Source organism: Ptychodera flava, chromosome 16, assembly GCF_041260155.1.
Source record: "Ptychodera flava strain L36383 chromosome 16, AS_Pfla_20210202, whole genome shotgun sequence".
NCBI lineage: Eukaryota > Metazoa > Hemichordata > Enteropneusta > Ptychoderidae > Ptychodera > Ptychodera flava.
The window spans coordinates 26,135,495-26,151,196 of NC_091943.1; the positions used below are offsets into that span (position 1 = coordinate 26,135,495).

At 36.5% G+C, this 15,702-nt stretch overlaps 1 protein-coding gene across 5 annotated transcripts in view; it reads right to left on the bottom strand.

The window, feature by feature from the left end:
- LOC139114426 (endophilin-B1-like) overlaps positions 1–15,555 on the bottom strand; it is a 33,945-nt gene extending 18,390 nt beyond the window's left edge. For 3 of the 5 annotated variants that reach the window (XM_070676152.1, XM_070676150.1, XM_070676155.1), the window contains exons 1-4: positions 15,377–15,555; positions 8,285–8,426; positions 6,900–7,052; positions 6,000–6,133 (exon numbers count right to left, since the gene is read on the bottom strand). In XM_070676152.1, the coding sequence (XP_070532253.1) occupies positions 6,000–6,133; positions 6,900–7,052; positions 8,285–8,426; positions 15,377–15,436 (489 nt within the window). In that variant the 5' untranslated portion in view covers positions 15,437–15,555. The remainder of the gene's footprint in view (positions 1–5,999; positions 6,134–6,899; positions 7,053–8,284; positions 8,427–15,376) is intronic. The other 2 variants (XM_070676153.1, XM_070676151.1) reach the window with 1 other exon arrangement.
- Positions 15,556–15,702: the final 147 nt, after the last annotated feature.

Genomic DNA, 15,702 nt, shown 5'->3' on the forward strand with positions numbered 1-15,702 from the left:
ACAATGCCAGTGTACGTACATGAACAAATTTTCACTCTGAATTTGGGAATATGTGTGATGACTTTTGTCATATATTATTTGCCAATCACCTTTTCACAAGTAGCCAATGATGGCCTCCTACTGAATATCATAAATATTGGATATATGTACAATGCATGCTACGTCACTCCATCAACAGGAGAATAGCAACTCCATCGTTACAAGCACACAATAAAAGTTCATCCTCACAGCAGAATGGCAGCCTCAACACACAAACCCTTCAAATATCTCTGCAATTTTCAATAAAGTGGCTGAACAAAATGCCAGTGAAGACAGCAAATTGCAAGCATATGGCTACAGAATACACGACGAAAACGTCCACAATTCCTATTTGAATATTGAATATATGTTTAGCTGAGTACTATATTAAATTGCAGCTCGGTGATCAAATACCACCCACGTTGGCTAAGCGATGACGTCTGATGGCAGATCACCATATTCAACACAGAGCCCTCTTCACATTTATTTTCTACATGTGTTGCTAATCATAATATTTGAAATGCAATATGGAAACAGTAATTTCACAGTTAAGCTTACAACGTGTCAATTTCACCTGATCAAATAATTGTTTCATTGAAGAATCACCTTTTCTCAGATTAAGACGATCATTGATGTTCAAATTTTGTATTTTTTTAATATCTGCAATTTCTCCTTTTTTGCTTAATTTTAATGACACTACCATTAAACAATGGGCTACATATTATATGATAATTTGATCAGGAGTTGTTTGATCAGCAACTTTCCGTGCTGCTGGAAAATTTGTTTACATCATAGACAGCATCAATGTATTGGTTCATACTCTATTCTTTAATAGCAAAGTATCATCGCTCTAGCATTTATTTGGTTTTTTCTTCTTTCAGCACATCAGAAGAAATTGCTGTTTCTATGACAACGTTGTTTTCCCCCTTGACAAATTTGCGTTGCATAACAGGAAAAATGCCGTTGGGAGTGAATATCGGAATGAGTAGTTCATTCACTCGTTGCTAGGGGAAGGAACACCATGACAACCATGTTCAAGACGTCTTTCACAGTGTCATTATGAACCAATTTTCACAGTTTCCCGCAGAGCACCGAGAAAAAGATATGCCAGCAAATTGCAAAATGAATCGATAGTTTCACAGATAATGTATGTCTTCCTGACATGTTTTGTAACAACGATGAACTCTGGGGCACAATTTATTCGATCTACATAGTGAAAAATTTGCAGTTCAATTCAATAATTTCACAGCATATCGACATTTGCTTCGGCACTACAGTAAACAAGAAGTCTGAACAGACATTATTTTATACAAGCCGATACAATCTTTGCAATCTCGTAACAATGCATTGAAATTTCTTAAAATATATCTTTTTCACTTGATTTCACACAACCTGAGGACAACAATTTTCACAAACACATTGATTAGTGAGCGACCGAATTCAGTAAATTTCGGATAATGGTCTCAGGTATTTGAAAAAAGGTGCTGTCTTGCAAATACATTTATTCTAGCAAAAATAGAATTCTACGAAAGTCATCTGGGAAAGTTGCTCAAATACAGCTGCCCTGTATACAGATTCATTTATTGGTCTGAGATAAAATGATAGATCTATAAAAAAGCATAAAATATTAAATCACTCAGCTGTTTGATATGTTAACAATAACTACATCACTGATAAATTTTCATGAAAATAACCAGCCCAGCTAATCTTCTTACTGATTGCGATATGATTGATGTTGACATTAAATCTCAGGCCACTGCTCAGCTACAAGGACAGGGTATAATCTTCCTGTTGTATTCCTAAAGAAACTCTTTAAAGTAATATGCATGACTTTTTCTCAAAGTTCATACATCAAATATTGTCATATTTTGTGTAAATGTTGTGTAATGCCTAAAAACACGTTTGGCCAGTATTAATGTATAATTCACTTTATAGGCGAGGCACACAAAAAACTGGAGCACATTCAGTTTTGCTACAAAAATGTGCCAAATTTGGAAGTAAACAGTGGCCAAACATGGGATAAATCCATGCTGGGGTACAGTAGTTATCATCAGATGCATCAAAGATTAATTTGATTTTCATCATCAGATGCATCAAAGATTAATTTGATTTTCATGAAATAACTGATTTCTTGGAAAGTGAGGTATTTATAAAAAGCAACTGTCAGTCTCTCGTGGATTACGTGATGAAGGAACAGAGGCATGTGGAATTTAATTTTCCATTAAATAGCTTTTATAATTGAAACTCCAGAGTCTAAATGACTTTCCTATTTTCTTGTTCTCAGTGAATGTGTCATGAAATGTCCAGGTAATACGCACCTCGAAAACGTCAATTTAACTGTCTACTAAAAATATCTTGATGTAAACTTTGCGCCAATTTCTTTCCTAATCAAGAATAAAATTCAGCAGCAGCGAGTTTGATTTTGAGAATTAAATTGACTAAAATTTACCAATGTCTGAAATTGCAATGTGTTAATGCAATGGAGAAAACGTGAAATTTTGAATTAAATTAAAAAGAAACAAGGGGTTGAAATTTCATTTAGGCCTCCGACTTCAAAATGGATTCACACAAGCAGTAGATCTGAAAAGCACTGTAAAATTTGTGTCTGAAAAATATGAGGTGCATGCTGCCTTAAGTACACTGGTGCATCACATGATTTCTGCAACAGTTGGCAGGCATTATAATGCATTCCATATAATCTAACACACAAGCACCATATGGGAAGGCCCCATACCATTTCAACCCCTGGAAATTCATCTTTTGTGTACAATAACTGAAAGCATATTATGAAAAAAAAATCCATCAGTGGTGGCTTTTTTTTATTGCAGTAATAACAATTATCACATCTACGACTGAGTCCTGACAAACATTTCAACCCTGACATGATATCTTTACAATTTACATTCTGCAGAATTTACAGATTTACATTATTTTACAAAACCTTGCCATTATAATGAATTGATTCACACATGCCACAGGCAATTCAAAATTTTGAAAGCCTCTTTTGAAAGAATCTGCCACAATACATCCCTGGCAATGCACTTTACCTAAACCCAACCATAACATGATGATACTTGACATTATTTTTTCAAATTCTACAAGTTGTTGGTATTAGTATTATTTTATTGGTATTACAATGACAGAATTTTTGTTATCAATAATATTTAAAAGAAATTCTTGGACACCATAAAAGTAGAATGAGCAAATATTAGATGAAGAGCTCTGATATCAAATTAATTTTATTTTGTTGAGCAAGAATTCCATGACCGGTCTGGACAAAGTTAAATGACCGCTCTGATATTAAAACAATTTTATCTTGTGGATAAAAAACACTAATTTGCAATCTTTTATATGTCACATTATTATCATGAAGGGTTCTCCATAATAATATTGGCATATGTGTACATCTAATCTGAGTCATGTTAACCTATATGGCAAGATTCTCACAAAAGAATTTCTAAAAATATTGGATGCTGGCTGCTGTCCCTGCAGGAGAGTAAACACTTTTAGTGTACAGCCTACAGGTATGCACCTACACTAAGTAAACAACAACAATATGCCACAGGGAGGACTAAATTTGAATTTCCCTACCAGCACATTTTACTGGTATCATCAGATGTGCGGTGGATAGTGTTTGGATGTGAGTGAAGTGGTACGCATTTTCAATCTCCTGAAACAAAATCTTGAAAGGGAAAGGAGTTCTTTTTGATTGCCGGAAGCGAAATCTTATAAAGCATCATTCAGGGTGAAGGAAAATTACAAAATGATTGACGAAGATCACTGTTATTTTGGAATGTGATGGTGCATTATATGGTTAAAAATATGAGAGATTCAACTGTGCATGTCAAGATAGGGGTGAAAAAGGTTGACTGCGGTAGGGTGATGACTTGACTAGACTTTTCAGATATACCGTAGATGTGATCTTTTTGCAGTGTACACATTTCAGCAATAAAGACAACCACAGAATCCAGTACTGGTAGTCATAATTTTGGAAGTGGACGCATACATGTATAATTAGTATAGGTAGAAACCAAGCAAGAGATGTCAGTGAAACCTATATGTAACAGATCCTGTAGTCTTGTGTACAGAACTGATCTTTTGGTAGCAAATGCTTGCTCATTATCAGACTGACTTAGCTATTTTCCAGACATTTTTGATCGAAACAGTTACAGCATACTTTTTGCATGCATGGTTCAAACCGTAAAAATTTCAGTCTTTACATACAGCATGACTTTATTGCAACCTTTGTGAAGAAAATGGGTGTTTTCCCTTCACACAGAAACTGACAACCAGTATTACAGGGGCTGCCCTTGGAACTTGAATAGAAGCATGCTACATGTATTTACCGTAAATGTTCTACCAATTATCTCAATAATTACACAAATGTGTACATTTTTTTGCATTTGCCAAAATTTTATACATAATTTACTGACACAACAAATGAGCGAGGCCCTTATTTAATATTTACTTTAAATTTGATATGTAATCACATATTTAAACACTTAAAAAAAATAGATGTGAACGCTGAATTGTAGTTGTATTTCTATTTTCATACATTTTAAATAGGAACGCAGAATTACTGGCAGACATATTGGTTTTGCCATCAGTGCCTATTCAATGTAGTGAGCAATATGTTTGCTTCTTTATGAAACCCGTGTATTTTACGAGTCTGCAGGTAGTTTGTTTATGAACAAATAGACCATAATATGTCTCTAGTAAGCTGCTTGCCAACCATGCATTTTTACTAGGCTTTAATTTACATGTATGGTGAAAAGGTACAAAACCGTATCAATGTATCACTTCGAAAGGCCATCAGTGTTAAACAAACATTAAACTCGAACGTTTCAATCCCATTCTGTGTTTCGTTTTTCCCTCAAATGCCCCCGGGCCACCAAGAAATTAATCTTAAAAGGTCACATTAAAATACAGGGTACCATCATCATGCAAGCTGCTGGTCGACATAGTTGTTAAGGTCAAGTTACGTGCATTATGGGATATCCCTTTTTCTGTTATATGGCCTGAGAGAAATTTAAAGAAATTTTAACCTGATCACCACCAATTCCTCATGAACAGGTCCACAATCACCATTGCTTACAGTATGTTTTGGCCAGACCATTGCAGAGAAGGAGTGCAGGCTCCTCAGTATTTGCAGTCTGATGATTATATCAGGGTTATCAGAAAATAGGACACAACAACAATTTTGTTTAACCTGTCACGTGCACACACACATGCACTTTTAAATTGTACAACATTAGGTACTGTTATATAACAATCTTTAAGATTTTATCAGCATGTATTCTACTGAATGCAGAAATGGCTGAAACATGATTTAATCTATGTTGTGATAACAGCAGTAGCCGATAAGTGTGACAGTAAGTTTTTTTTAAATACTTGTTCTACAGAAAATGCCATGTTTGATATCTGATCACACATAAATCAGGATATAAAATTACTGTAATGGATGAATAAAATACAAAGGAAAGGTAAACAAGTTGATTTCTTCTTCTTTTACCTTTCCATAGCCCAAAATATACAATCATTTTATGTGTTGAATCCTAGTTTGAGGATAAAACAGGTTCAAAGCATCCTTCACAGTGAAACATAAGCTGCCGGGGACACTGATCACTGATTGGCTGGTGGAAATCTGGCTGACAACTGCCATTCATAAAAGTCGTCATAGTTTACATGTATATACCCGCGGTATACCGTATATTGTCTATTGATACAGTATATTGTATCAAAAGTAGTGCAACTACATTGTCCGGTACTTTCTGAATAGTCACTTCTAAGTCTCTGACACATCTTACCTCCGGACTCGAGTATGATGCACTTGGGCCTCATATTGACGTTTACATCCCAAGACATTGATTGATGAACCCTCTGCATCAGGCGATCAATTAAGCAATTGAACATACACACTCAATCAGACTAAGTCATGCTCCATACAAGGTGTACTGTACTGTACAACCGCTTTCACTTACATTTATTGTCTTCATGTCACCCTCCAAGAAATTTTTGAGCGGCTGCAAGTAGTTGTGCATGCACGCCGAGATGAATTCTTTTTCGGTGACTCCGAGTTTTTGTTCCACTTGTCCGCATTTCACCAGCGCAGCACCTGATGAGAAAAACATAGCCAATGATGACAGACAAAACACATGATATTGTGGGCACTTTTCTATTGAAAATACACAGACATCATTAAGTACGGGTATGATATTTGGTGTAACAAAAAACACAAATTTCTACCGTACTGTTTAGCCTTTTCACTCCGTACCCAGCTACCTAATCATCATTGATACCAATGATTTTGGCCCAAATCACGGTGTCTAAAGGGTTTATACTGATTTGCAAATGGACAGAGACAGTCTACAAGCATTGCATTGCATAGGGCAGTGAAATTAGTATGTCTGGTTGATTCTCACTCCTGTTTGTGCAAATCCACTCAACCAAGCCCTCGGGCTAGTAATTTTTTGCTTCACAATACAGAGCAGTGAAGCAGCAATCAATTTTTGCAAGCAGCATGCATGATGTTCTGCAAACTGCTTCTCCATTTTTAGCCTGCCTCGTTTGATTTTGTGAGGACGATTAATTTTGAAACAGCAATCTATTCTGAAGTCACAATTTCACTGGGTGGTATTCAATAATGGGAAGTTATACTGTTTTTGACTGCACTGTTCAAGAATCATTGCAAAAGAAACATCTCTATCTGCGAATGACTCCCTACATGAGATGTGCTCCTACTCAGCAAGCGCCTGTCTCTGTAGTCCATCACTCCCATTTTCAATGCACATCAACACAGTACTGTCATTTTCATCAATTCCCATTATTGCATCGTAACACAGCACTTATACCGGCGTATTCATAATGTCAGGTATGCTCACCATATGCCGTGCCTGGTCCCACCTCATTGCCTGCGTCCACGCACACTTGACCAAGCATCTCGCGATTTGTGACGCGGTCGGGACGCTTGCGATCTACCTTCTCCATGACGTAGTCTTCAAGTCTGGCATCTGAAATGAACGTGAAAACAGATGCTGCAGCAAAGGAAAGCAACAACTTACATATTTTTTGTTACAGAATACAATTGCTACAATTAGTGTCTGAAAATATGGCACAGAATACCTGTCACACAATTTGCATTAATCGAATCAAACTTTCACAAAGTGCACTGACCTGGAGTACCGTGTCATTACACACTACATCAACTAATCTCAGCAACTTTCATACTTGTACAATGCCAGTACACAATATTAAAAACAGGCATATGACAAACATACCGGTAACTCACTGCACTTAGGGGCAGAAGGGATTTGAACTTCATTTTGATCATCCCACACGAATTTACAGTAGCTTTAAACAGTAAAACCTATCCATGCGGTATCTTTAACCTTTGTCCTGCAAAGGTCATATGTCACCATCAGGTCAAGTTGATTAAAACCAATGGGGCTGAATATGTCCCATATGATATGTTGCATTTTAACAAAAACTTGAACATTTAAAGGCCCCTGATTACCTGCATACTGTAGATGTAATTTTTACTGAATAAACCTGCTATATTGTGATGCCAAGTGGGTGAAAATACACACGGTTTTGGCTCAATACTGTTTTTTATTGACTTTGCAGGTGAGGAAGTGATACTGTCTGGCACAATATGGCTTTAAAGGACAGAGAAAATGTTCACTTTGAAGAGGTGTTTGTATTCTAGGTTCGTGCAGCCCTATGTACATGAGATTCAGTAACACAAAGTTGTCACTTCAGACAGGTTTCACAGTACTGTGCTTGCACCGTGGAATCCGTTTATGTGCACGACACCATTAAGATTTCATTTTGAAACGTTTGATGTTCAAGAACATGCCAGCTGTTTAAACTTCCGACAAAATACGTCAGCAATTCATCATGTTAAAGAGGCAATTAAAATTATGATTTCACGGTGTGATTGTTGCACTCCCAAACTTTAGTTCAGGGGAGGAGTGAGGAATACATGAAGGCAAAATGCAGTAAGTTTAGTTTGCCATGCACATGATTTAATTATCCATGGTTTGTTAATCGTAAGTTGAAAATCTTACATAAAACAGGACAGAGGGCGTCCACTGATTGGCTACCAGCATTCAAAAGACAGGCAATTTCTACAAATACCGGTACAACCAACGAAACTTCTGTCACTAAAGACACACATGTACGGTTCATACTGTACTAAAATCCAGTAGTACAACAGAACCAAAGATGGCTTTTTGAGAGACAGCAAATAATCAAGAGTTCAACCTACTTGGGTTTGGCTGTATGACTGATTCCACATTTGCCACCATTTTTTCTGTCCAAACCCTAGTCCTCTCGGCCCGCTGCAGCAAGTTTTCAAAATGGGCATCGTATTCCGTTTTCTCAGCGTTCAAAAGTTTTTCCTCTGTGTACTGCAAGAGAAAGAAGTGTGTACTTGATGAAATGTGAGATAGCAGACAATCATAAAGCAACGCCTCGTCGGGGTGGGGCTGGGGGTAGGGGGAGTACAGTAGATAGTCAGTTAGGCAGGTACCAATTTTTCTGTTAACAAATTATTGTTTTTACCAATGGGCCATGACGATCAGAGATTTCTTTTCATCTCAGCATTACAGCACAGTTTGGCCTTCAGAAATTCATAATATCAAAACTAACATGCTCATTACTGTCTATGAGAATATTCAACAATCCTGATATACCCAGCAAAGGGGTTTGTATTTGAACAGGATCGATTCAACGAATGTCTAAGTATGTTTCTGGGTCTCTCACGCTGCACAGGCCAGTTCTTTTCATCCAAATTGAAGCTTTGGGTATTCTGAATAGTCGTCTGTGTCAAACAGTGAAGTAACTCATTTGCATTACAAACATATAAGAAAACACCACTCTGGATTTTGTAACCTGATGTCACTTTTAGTAAAATGAAATGTTGCTAAACATGGCTGTATACAAAATGGTTGCTTAGAGCGCTCATCCTGTACATGCTAAAATGACAATCTACTGAATACCCACTGACAATGGTAGATAGCATGCAGTATTTTCCAGTCCATTACATGTGTATGTGTATGTGTGTGTGTGTGTGTGTGTGTGTGTTTGTGTGTGTGTGTGTGTTCGTCCCATAATGCTATGCTTAAGATGAAAGCAATAAGAAGTTGTCACAAATTGCTAATATATTTGATAGATGTACAATCATAAAACTGTAACAATCTATCATGGTAGCTATCTTGTAGCAAATCTGTCTGTCATGCTACGAGCACGCAGTGTCTGTGTCTGCAATGATAGGGAGCCTGATTGCTTTTTATAATGTTGATTTGGAAAAGCTGTTCCACAATAGGAAAGGTCATAAAGATTATACAGTTCATGTATATATGTACATCACAATGGTGTGTTCCTAATTCTAGGAAACAAAACTATGGCAGATATAATTCTAATTTAATGTAGGATTGTTCAGTATCTTTTTAGCCTAGCTTCCTAACATAAAGAGAGTTTTCTTCTTTGACTTTAGGTATTATTTATGAGAAAATCTGACTAAGGTTTGTGCCATACCATGCATTGTGAAAAACTCCCTTGAATACTAAGTTATCAGACAAAAGTTATGAACAGTTGTGTTCTATTTTTAACAAAATTTTTCCTTTGAAATTCCTTTTTCAGGCTCATAGAACAATGCATATTGGTAGTTGTATTGGAATTTTATGTATATCTCAGACAATATTAGATGCAGATGTTACTGGTTTTTTGATCAACCAAATAATCGTAATGTGTATCTTCCTGAATCTTCCAATTCTTTGTTTTAAAACTTGATAATTTCATCATTCTTGACAGAATTTTTGATACAATGATAGAAATATACTGCTGAGTATGAGGATGATGTGAATGAACATATGGCATCATGCTGAATTTTTATCTAACTCCCCCCTCAGGAGCAAATCATAACGCTCTGACTGCCTAAACACACTAATTTGACAATTACAATTCACCTGTGCAGAATCATGTGATGTCAAGTGGCAACTCCCTGGAAAAACCTTTTACGACACACTAGCAGAGATAAGGGATAGAAAAATTTCCATATAACTGATGTGTACATATTATGCGTTGAGTGAAGGCAGTGTATCTAATTTGTCACCATAATAAACACTTTATTACCTCTAAGGAAAGCTTTTAAAGGTTGTATCATTTACAGATAACAGAAGTCACATGCATAATATCGACAGTATTATTTTCAACACATGCCACGTCCGCATTTCTTGCTATATTTCACAGAAACCAAACGCAGTGGCGAGTAAGTCCGTTTTGTGATACTACTGTTGAGAACTGCTTTGATGTTCAGAAGCTAAGAGGAAAGTACTTCATAGGCTATAAATGATGAACACACAACATTTTTATCATGTGCTGGTAAACGAGGAAATTATATGATTTTGTGTCTGACTACAATTTTGAAAATCCCCTTCCTTTTTGACACAATAATAATAAATATGGAACAAGGAACACTTCTGAAGCACAAATATCATAAAACTTGAAAGGACATACAAAGTGCTTGTTTGCTTTATTTCACTTTCATTGGAATTTCAAAAATATCACTATTGCATTTTGAGCGGATAAATTTCCCGTTATTCTGTGGCAATATTTGTAAACCATGAGAGACTGTCAATCAGGCAATATTTCTGTGTGGCCAAATTGGCATTTAGATTCTGACCAGGTTAAAAACACATATTATTAGAAAGCCTTTACACTTTGTTACACAGCAGCTGTCTCCCTTTGCAGGGGTGTTACCGAATAGCTGAATATTAAATTTACAATTCATTACATAACCATGAGTCATAGCCTGGATGACCTCCAATAAGGTCCCACTTGTTTCCTTTCCATGAGAAATTTTGAATAGTATATTTTCTTCATTTGAAACATTAATCAAACGAATTACATAGCAAGCTGGTAGAGAGTAATAGAGTGCTTTTGTACATAGCATATCAATACAAGCTCCTGCTGATGTTTAAGGTCGGTGTGCGATTGAGTCTGTGACAAATATCCTGATTAGAAACTGTAGTCACAAACTTTTCCCTGCCGCGTCTTGATAACATTTTTGACATCCACAATGGCATTTCAATCTGAACAAATCTTGTGCTTGAGTAAGGACAAAAAGATATGTGTGCTTCCTAGCTTAACCAACCAAATTAGAAATTTCACTGATGTATAAATAAAAAAGGAAAATTATTTTCAAATTTGAAAAAAATTATGTATGATTATGTTAATCAACCACATTTTGTAGATTCCTTTCACTCCTATTTAGCATATAGGGTTGAAGTACACAGTTTTGTTTTATTTTGACCTAAGTAATAGGGTAATCTGCATTTCAACAATGGCAAGGGACCAAGTTGTGCATAGATTAATTATATAAAAGGGACAAACAACAGCGGCAAGTTTTGATGATTTGTTATTATCACCTGTGGTTCCACTTCCCGAAGCTTTGAATGCATTATGTATGCACATTTTTGAGCTCATCAACAATACAACAAAGTTATCTGAGCCACTTTGAAAGCTTCAAAAGTGGACATGTGCATACATGTACATGCTGACAATGGAATTGTGTGTTGCTTTTGCTGAGATATTGCTGTGTACCTGATTTTGTATGGTTATGCACTGCAAAAACTGCAGTACTAGATTCCTTAGGGACTGAAAACTGTGAAAGCAGATTATAAGGGATGGAGAGTCACACCAAAGGAAGTAGTAGGCACAATGTGGACAAGAAATTGTCTTTTGCTCCAAAATTTACCTGGGTATATTATTTGTCAGTATGTGCAGGCTTTTTTCTAGAATTCCACACTTTTTCGAGTTTTCTGTCATCGATATGTTTTTGCAATAGAAGCAAGACTGCATATCTTTTTTCAGCAATTTTGGCTGTGCATATTTTTCCCCATTTTAACCTTCCACCAATTACACAGATGCCATTGTCCATCACAAAGCATGTGTAGGATACCCTAAGTTAGTGATCGAGAATGCCAAAATCTCGGCTACTTTTTCCATTTTTTTTTTTAATAACAGTGTTTATATGTCTGTACATGTACCAATGGTATTCTGAAAGGACTTTGCCTTGAAAGGATATGAGGTCTCCTTTACAAAATGTACAAACAAAAAACCAACATACAAAGTTAAGAAGTGCCCCTGAATAATGGCCATGGCAACTGCGCCGATACCAACCTCTCAACAATAGTATCAAATGTGCTTTCACAATTAGTTCACTTCCGAAAATAACTCCAAATCCCGTTCCTGGGCTACGTACAGATGACCTCAACTTTCGGAAACCCACAGGAAAACAGCTATTGCACACTGACGACACGTACAATGGAATGTTTCCAACCACTTTGCAAACACCTACAGTACACCAAGCATGCTGTTTTGTCATACAAATACCGGTAGTGTTACATTAAAACTGGCCTAAAAGACTTTTTCCTGGACACATCGATTTCATGGAATATTGGTTTAAAATTTCCCACAATTTGGATGGGAATTATGACCAAGGGGCCCATTATTATCAACTTCTCACAGCTTTTTGAAAACAAAATTTCAGCACAAATATGTAATTTGATTATAAGTTCCTTCACCGTTCAAAACAATAATGGTTATCTGCATAAAATATCTGCAAAGCCTATAGGTAAATATAAATAAGCTCTCATTGGTATATACACATATACCAAATGTGAGCTGAAAAATTTATCATTGCCTAGCACTTCCACTTTAATCCATTTGTCCCTGGACTAGGGATTAGCGGAACTAAAGTCAAGCTGTTCCCAGCTTGGCACAGAAAAGAAATACTTTTTTGAGTTTTTTCTCGTATCATCAAAATATCAAATAGGCAGACTAACACCATGAGTTTCTCTTTTCTCATCTGTTTAGAAACAGCATTCTAGCCATTCTTACTAAACCATCTCCAGTCGGTGCTTTAAAAAGGCATCTGTTATGGTATCATTTGTGTGTAGAATGACGTCTGGATAAACAATTAACACCCTTGGTAAATGGTTCATTTCATACATTTTTTAATCCAAAAGGCCAACCTACATAAGCACACGTCTGAAAATTAGAGTACTGAAAGTGTAACCGCTGAAACATAACACAGTATGAATCAGACCAGCAACCATTTTTTTATTGACAATATATGTTGGCCTCTGATTTTGGTATAACAGGTATCTCTAAGATCTTTAAGTGGCACTCAGTGCTGATCGGAACAGAACGTTTTAGATACAGCTACCATGGCCATCTCATCCCCTGATTAGATTCAATCAGGCATTGGTAAGTGACGATACTATTGTTCATAAAAAGGTATTGTTATCAACAAACTAAGACTGGTGTTGGCAGAGTGAACCTGATATAATTATAACAGAGTGAGCACTTTTTCACGATTTGTCTACAGTGCCAAACTATTTCTGTAACGTTTCATTTTGAATAACGGTTCATCTCACCTGGCAGCATCACTGCTACCATTGTTGCATCATCCACATGGATCAGCAATGTTAAATTCTCTTCAGTTTTAAATTAAATCAACAGCATGGATGGTCATACACTCTTGTATTTGGGTACAGGCACTTAAAACTACTTCAGTTTTAATGTTCGCAAAAGATTAAAAATATGTTTCAGTTCAGTGTGCACAACAACAACATATGGATCACCATTCAGGAAAAATTTTGCCAATTATGTTATTTCAAGGTTTTCAAATTTACAGAATCTTTTACTGTGTCATAAAAACATCAAAATAAAACAATCTATCATTTCAATATTGAGAGAATGCCTTACTTTACCGTAGTACGTATTCATCAGTGATGTGAATGTAGGAATTGATACTGCAACAACTATTGGAATCCTATGTTACGTCAGTGAATGTACAGTAACATTGTAACAATGAAGGAGACGGCGTCAGCTTGGTGATACCTGGACAATTTGATGGCTACTCCCTTTTTTTTGTTAAACAGTAACATCATCATGCATCTACGTCATATTCTACATGACAAGCAAATATATTTTTTTTACCGATAAATTGTTTTGTGGAGACGTCATGCTACACATGTACACGTATTTGCTGTATTGCTGTAATGTCGCTGAGGCAGACAGCATGCTAAATCATTGATGTCACTCTTCTGTAATGCTCCATATTGGAATTATGGTGGACATGCTAAAATCATTTATAAAAATACGTTACTATGGTCTTGTGAATGTTCACTGGCTAGAGACTGTATGTGAAATAAAAAGGAGAGACAAGAGACTTCCTCTAGCTAAATACCAATATTATTGACTGTAACAATTGTATACCAGACTGGCAGTGCAGCAAGTCTTATTGTATTACTATTTACAATTCTTGTAATAATTGTTGTTTGTTTCCACTGATCAAAATCTGGATCTGAACAGTCAGTGCAAAGAGAATAACATCCATCAACCTTGATGTTCGACAATGTCTGAATGTGTGCATTGAATCTGAGGAGTGATACTGTTTATAAGTATTATCTAGCTTCCTGTTTTGAACCGGATGGCCATGCAAATTGGGAAATGTGGAATCTTACTTTCACAATACGACACATTTTACTGGACGATTTCTCAGTGCTGATGCACGCTGTCATTCATTCATCTTACTCTGAGGTCACATCGCGTTTGTCTGTCCTTGGGTGTATTGTATTGGCGGGGACTACCCTATTTGTATGTAGTGTGTGCACAGGCAAGGTCTGTCCTTGTTTCTGGTGTGTGTGTCGGGGGAGGGGCAACGTGACATGCAATGGCAATTTGGAAAAGGGGAAGATACAGCTGTAAGTTAAAATTGAACACCACTACTCAGTAGCAAATATTGCATCTTTTACAGTAAAACTGTGCGCACGACCAACATAACCCTACCAGGACATTCGCACATACTGATCATAAAAGATCTGATCTTGCTGACATGAATTATTCGCTGGCACTTAGAATGATCAACCATTTATGATGTGGCATATCCGTGAGGCACTGTAACGTCATTCAGAGGCGCAAAGCCACGCCCACTGTAGTAGGTAATATTATCACCTACGGGCGACAAATGATTTCTCCGTTTTCAGGTAAATTTTAAAATCTACAGTCAAATCACAGAAGAATTTGAGCAAGATGTTTAGAAAGAAGTGATAGATTCTTCTTTCATTGGAATTACGGAGGGAAATCTTTCTTGACAGCTGGGATTTCAGGTTGATCGCTGAAGCGAGCCAGAAAATTGGCTGTCAACGGCAGCGTACCGAACGAACCCAGTCCTGCATATATTTTGTAAAATCATCAGCGTCTAAAACGTAACAAAATGACAAATTGTGGATGGAAAGGTAGATAATTCATTAAAATTTTGTAGTAAAATTTAGGAAAGCAGTTTTACCTGTTTGGCACGGTTGAAAAGCGTACCAGCGTCCTGTGTAAATTTCTTGAAACCTTCCATGTTGATTGCCGAATGAAAATGAGCTCAATCGATGACGTCATTACTTGGACGCCATATCCCCCTCGAATGAAATAGTATGGCTGCCTTTACAAGAAAAAAGTCAGATCTATAATAGTTCATTCATCTCAGCTGAAACGGTCTTTTTCCTTCTCATTTTCAAAAAGAAACGTTTTAATAGGCTATTGTTATGGACTTCCGTGTATTTAGGGTATAAATATAACAAAGGAAGTAATGAACTTTGACCTATCACATGATCTATCACATGA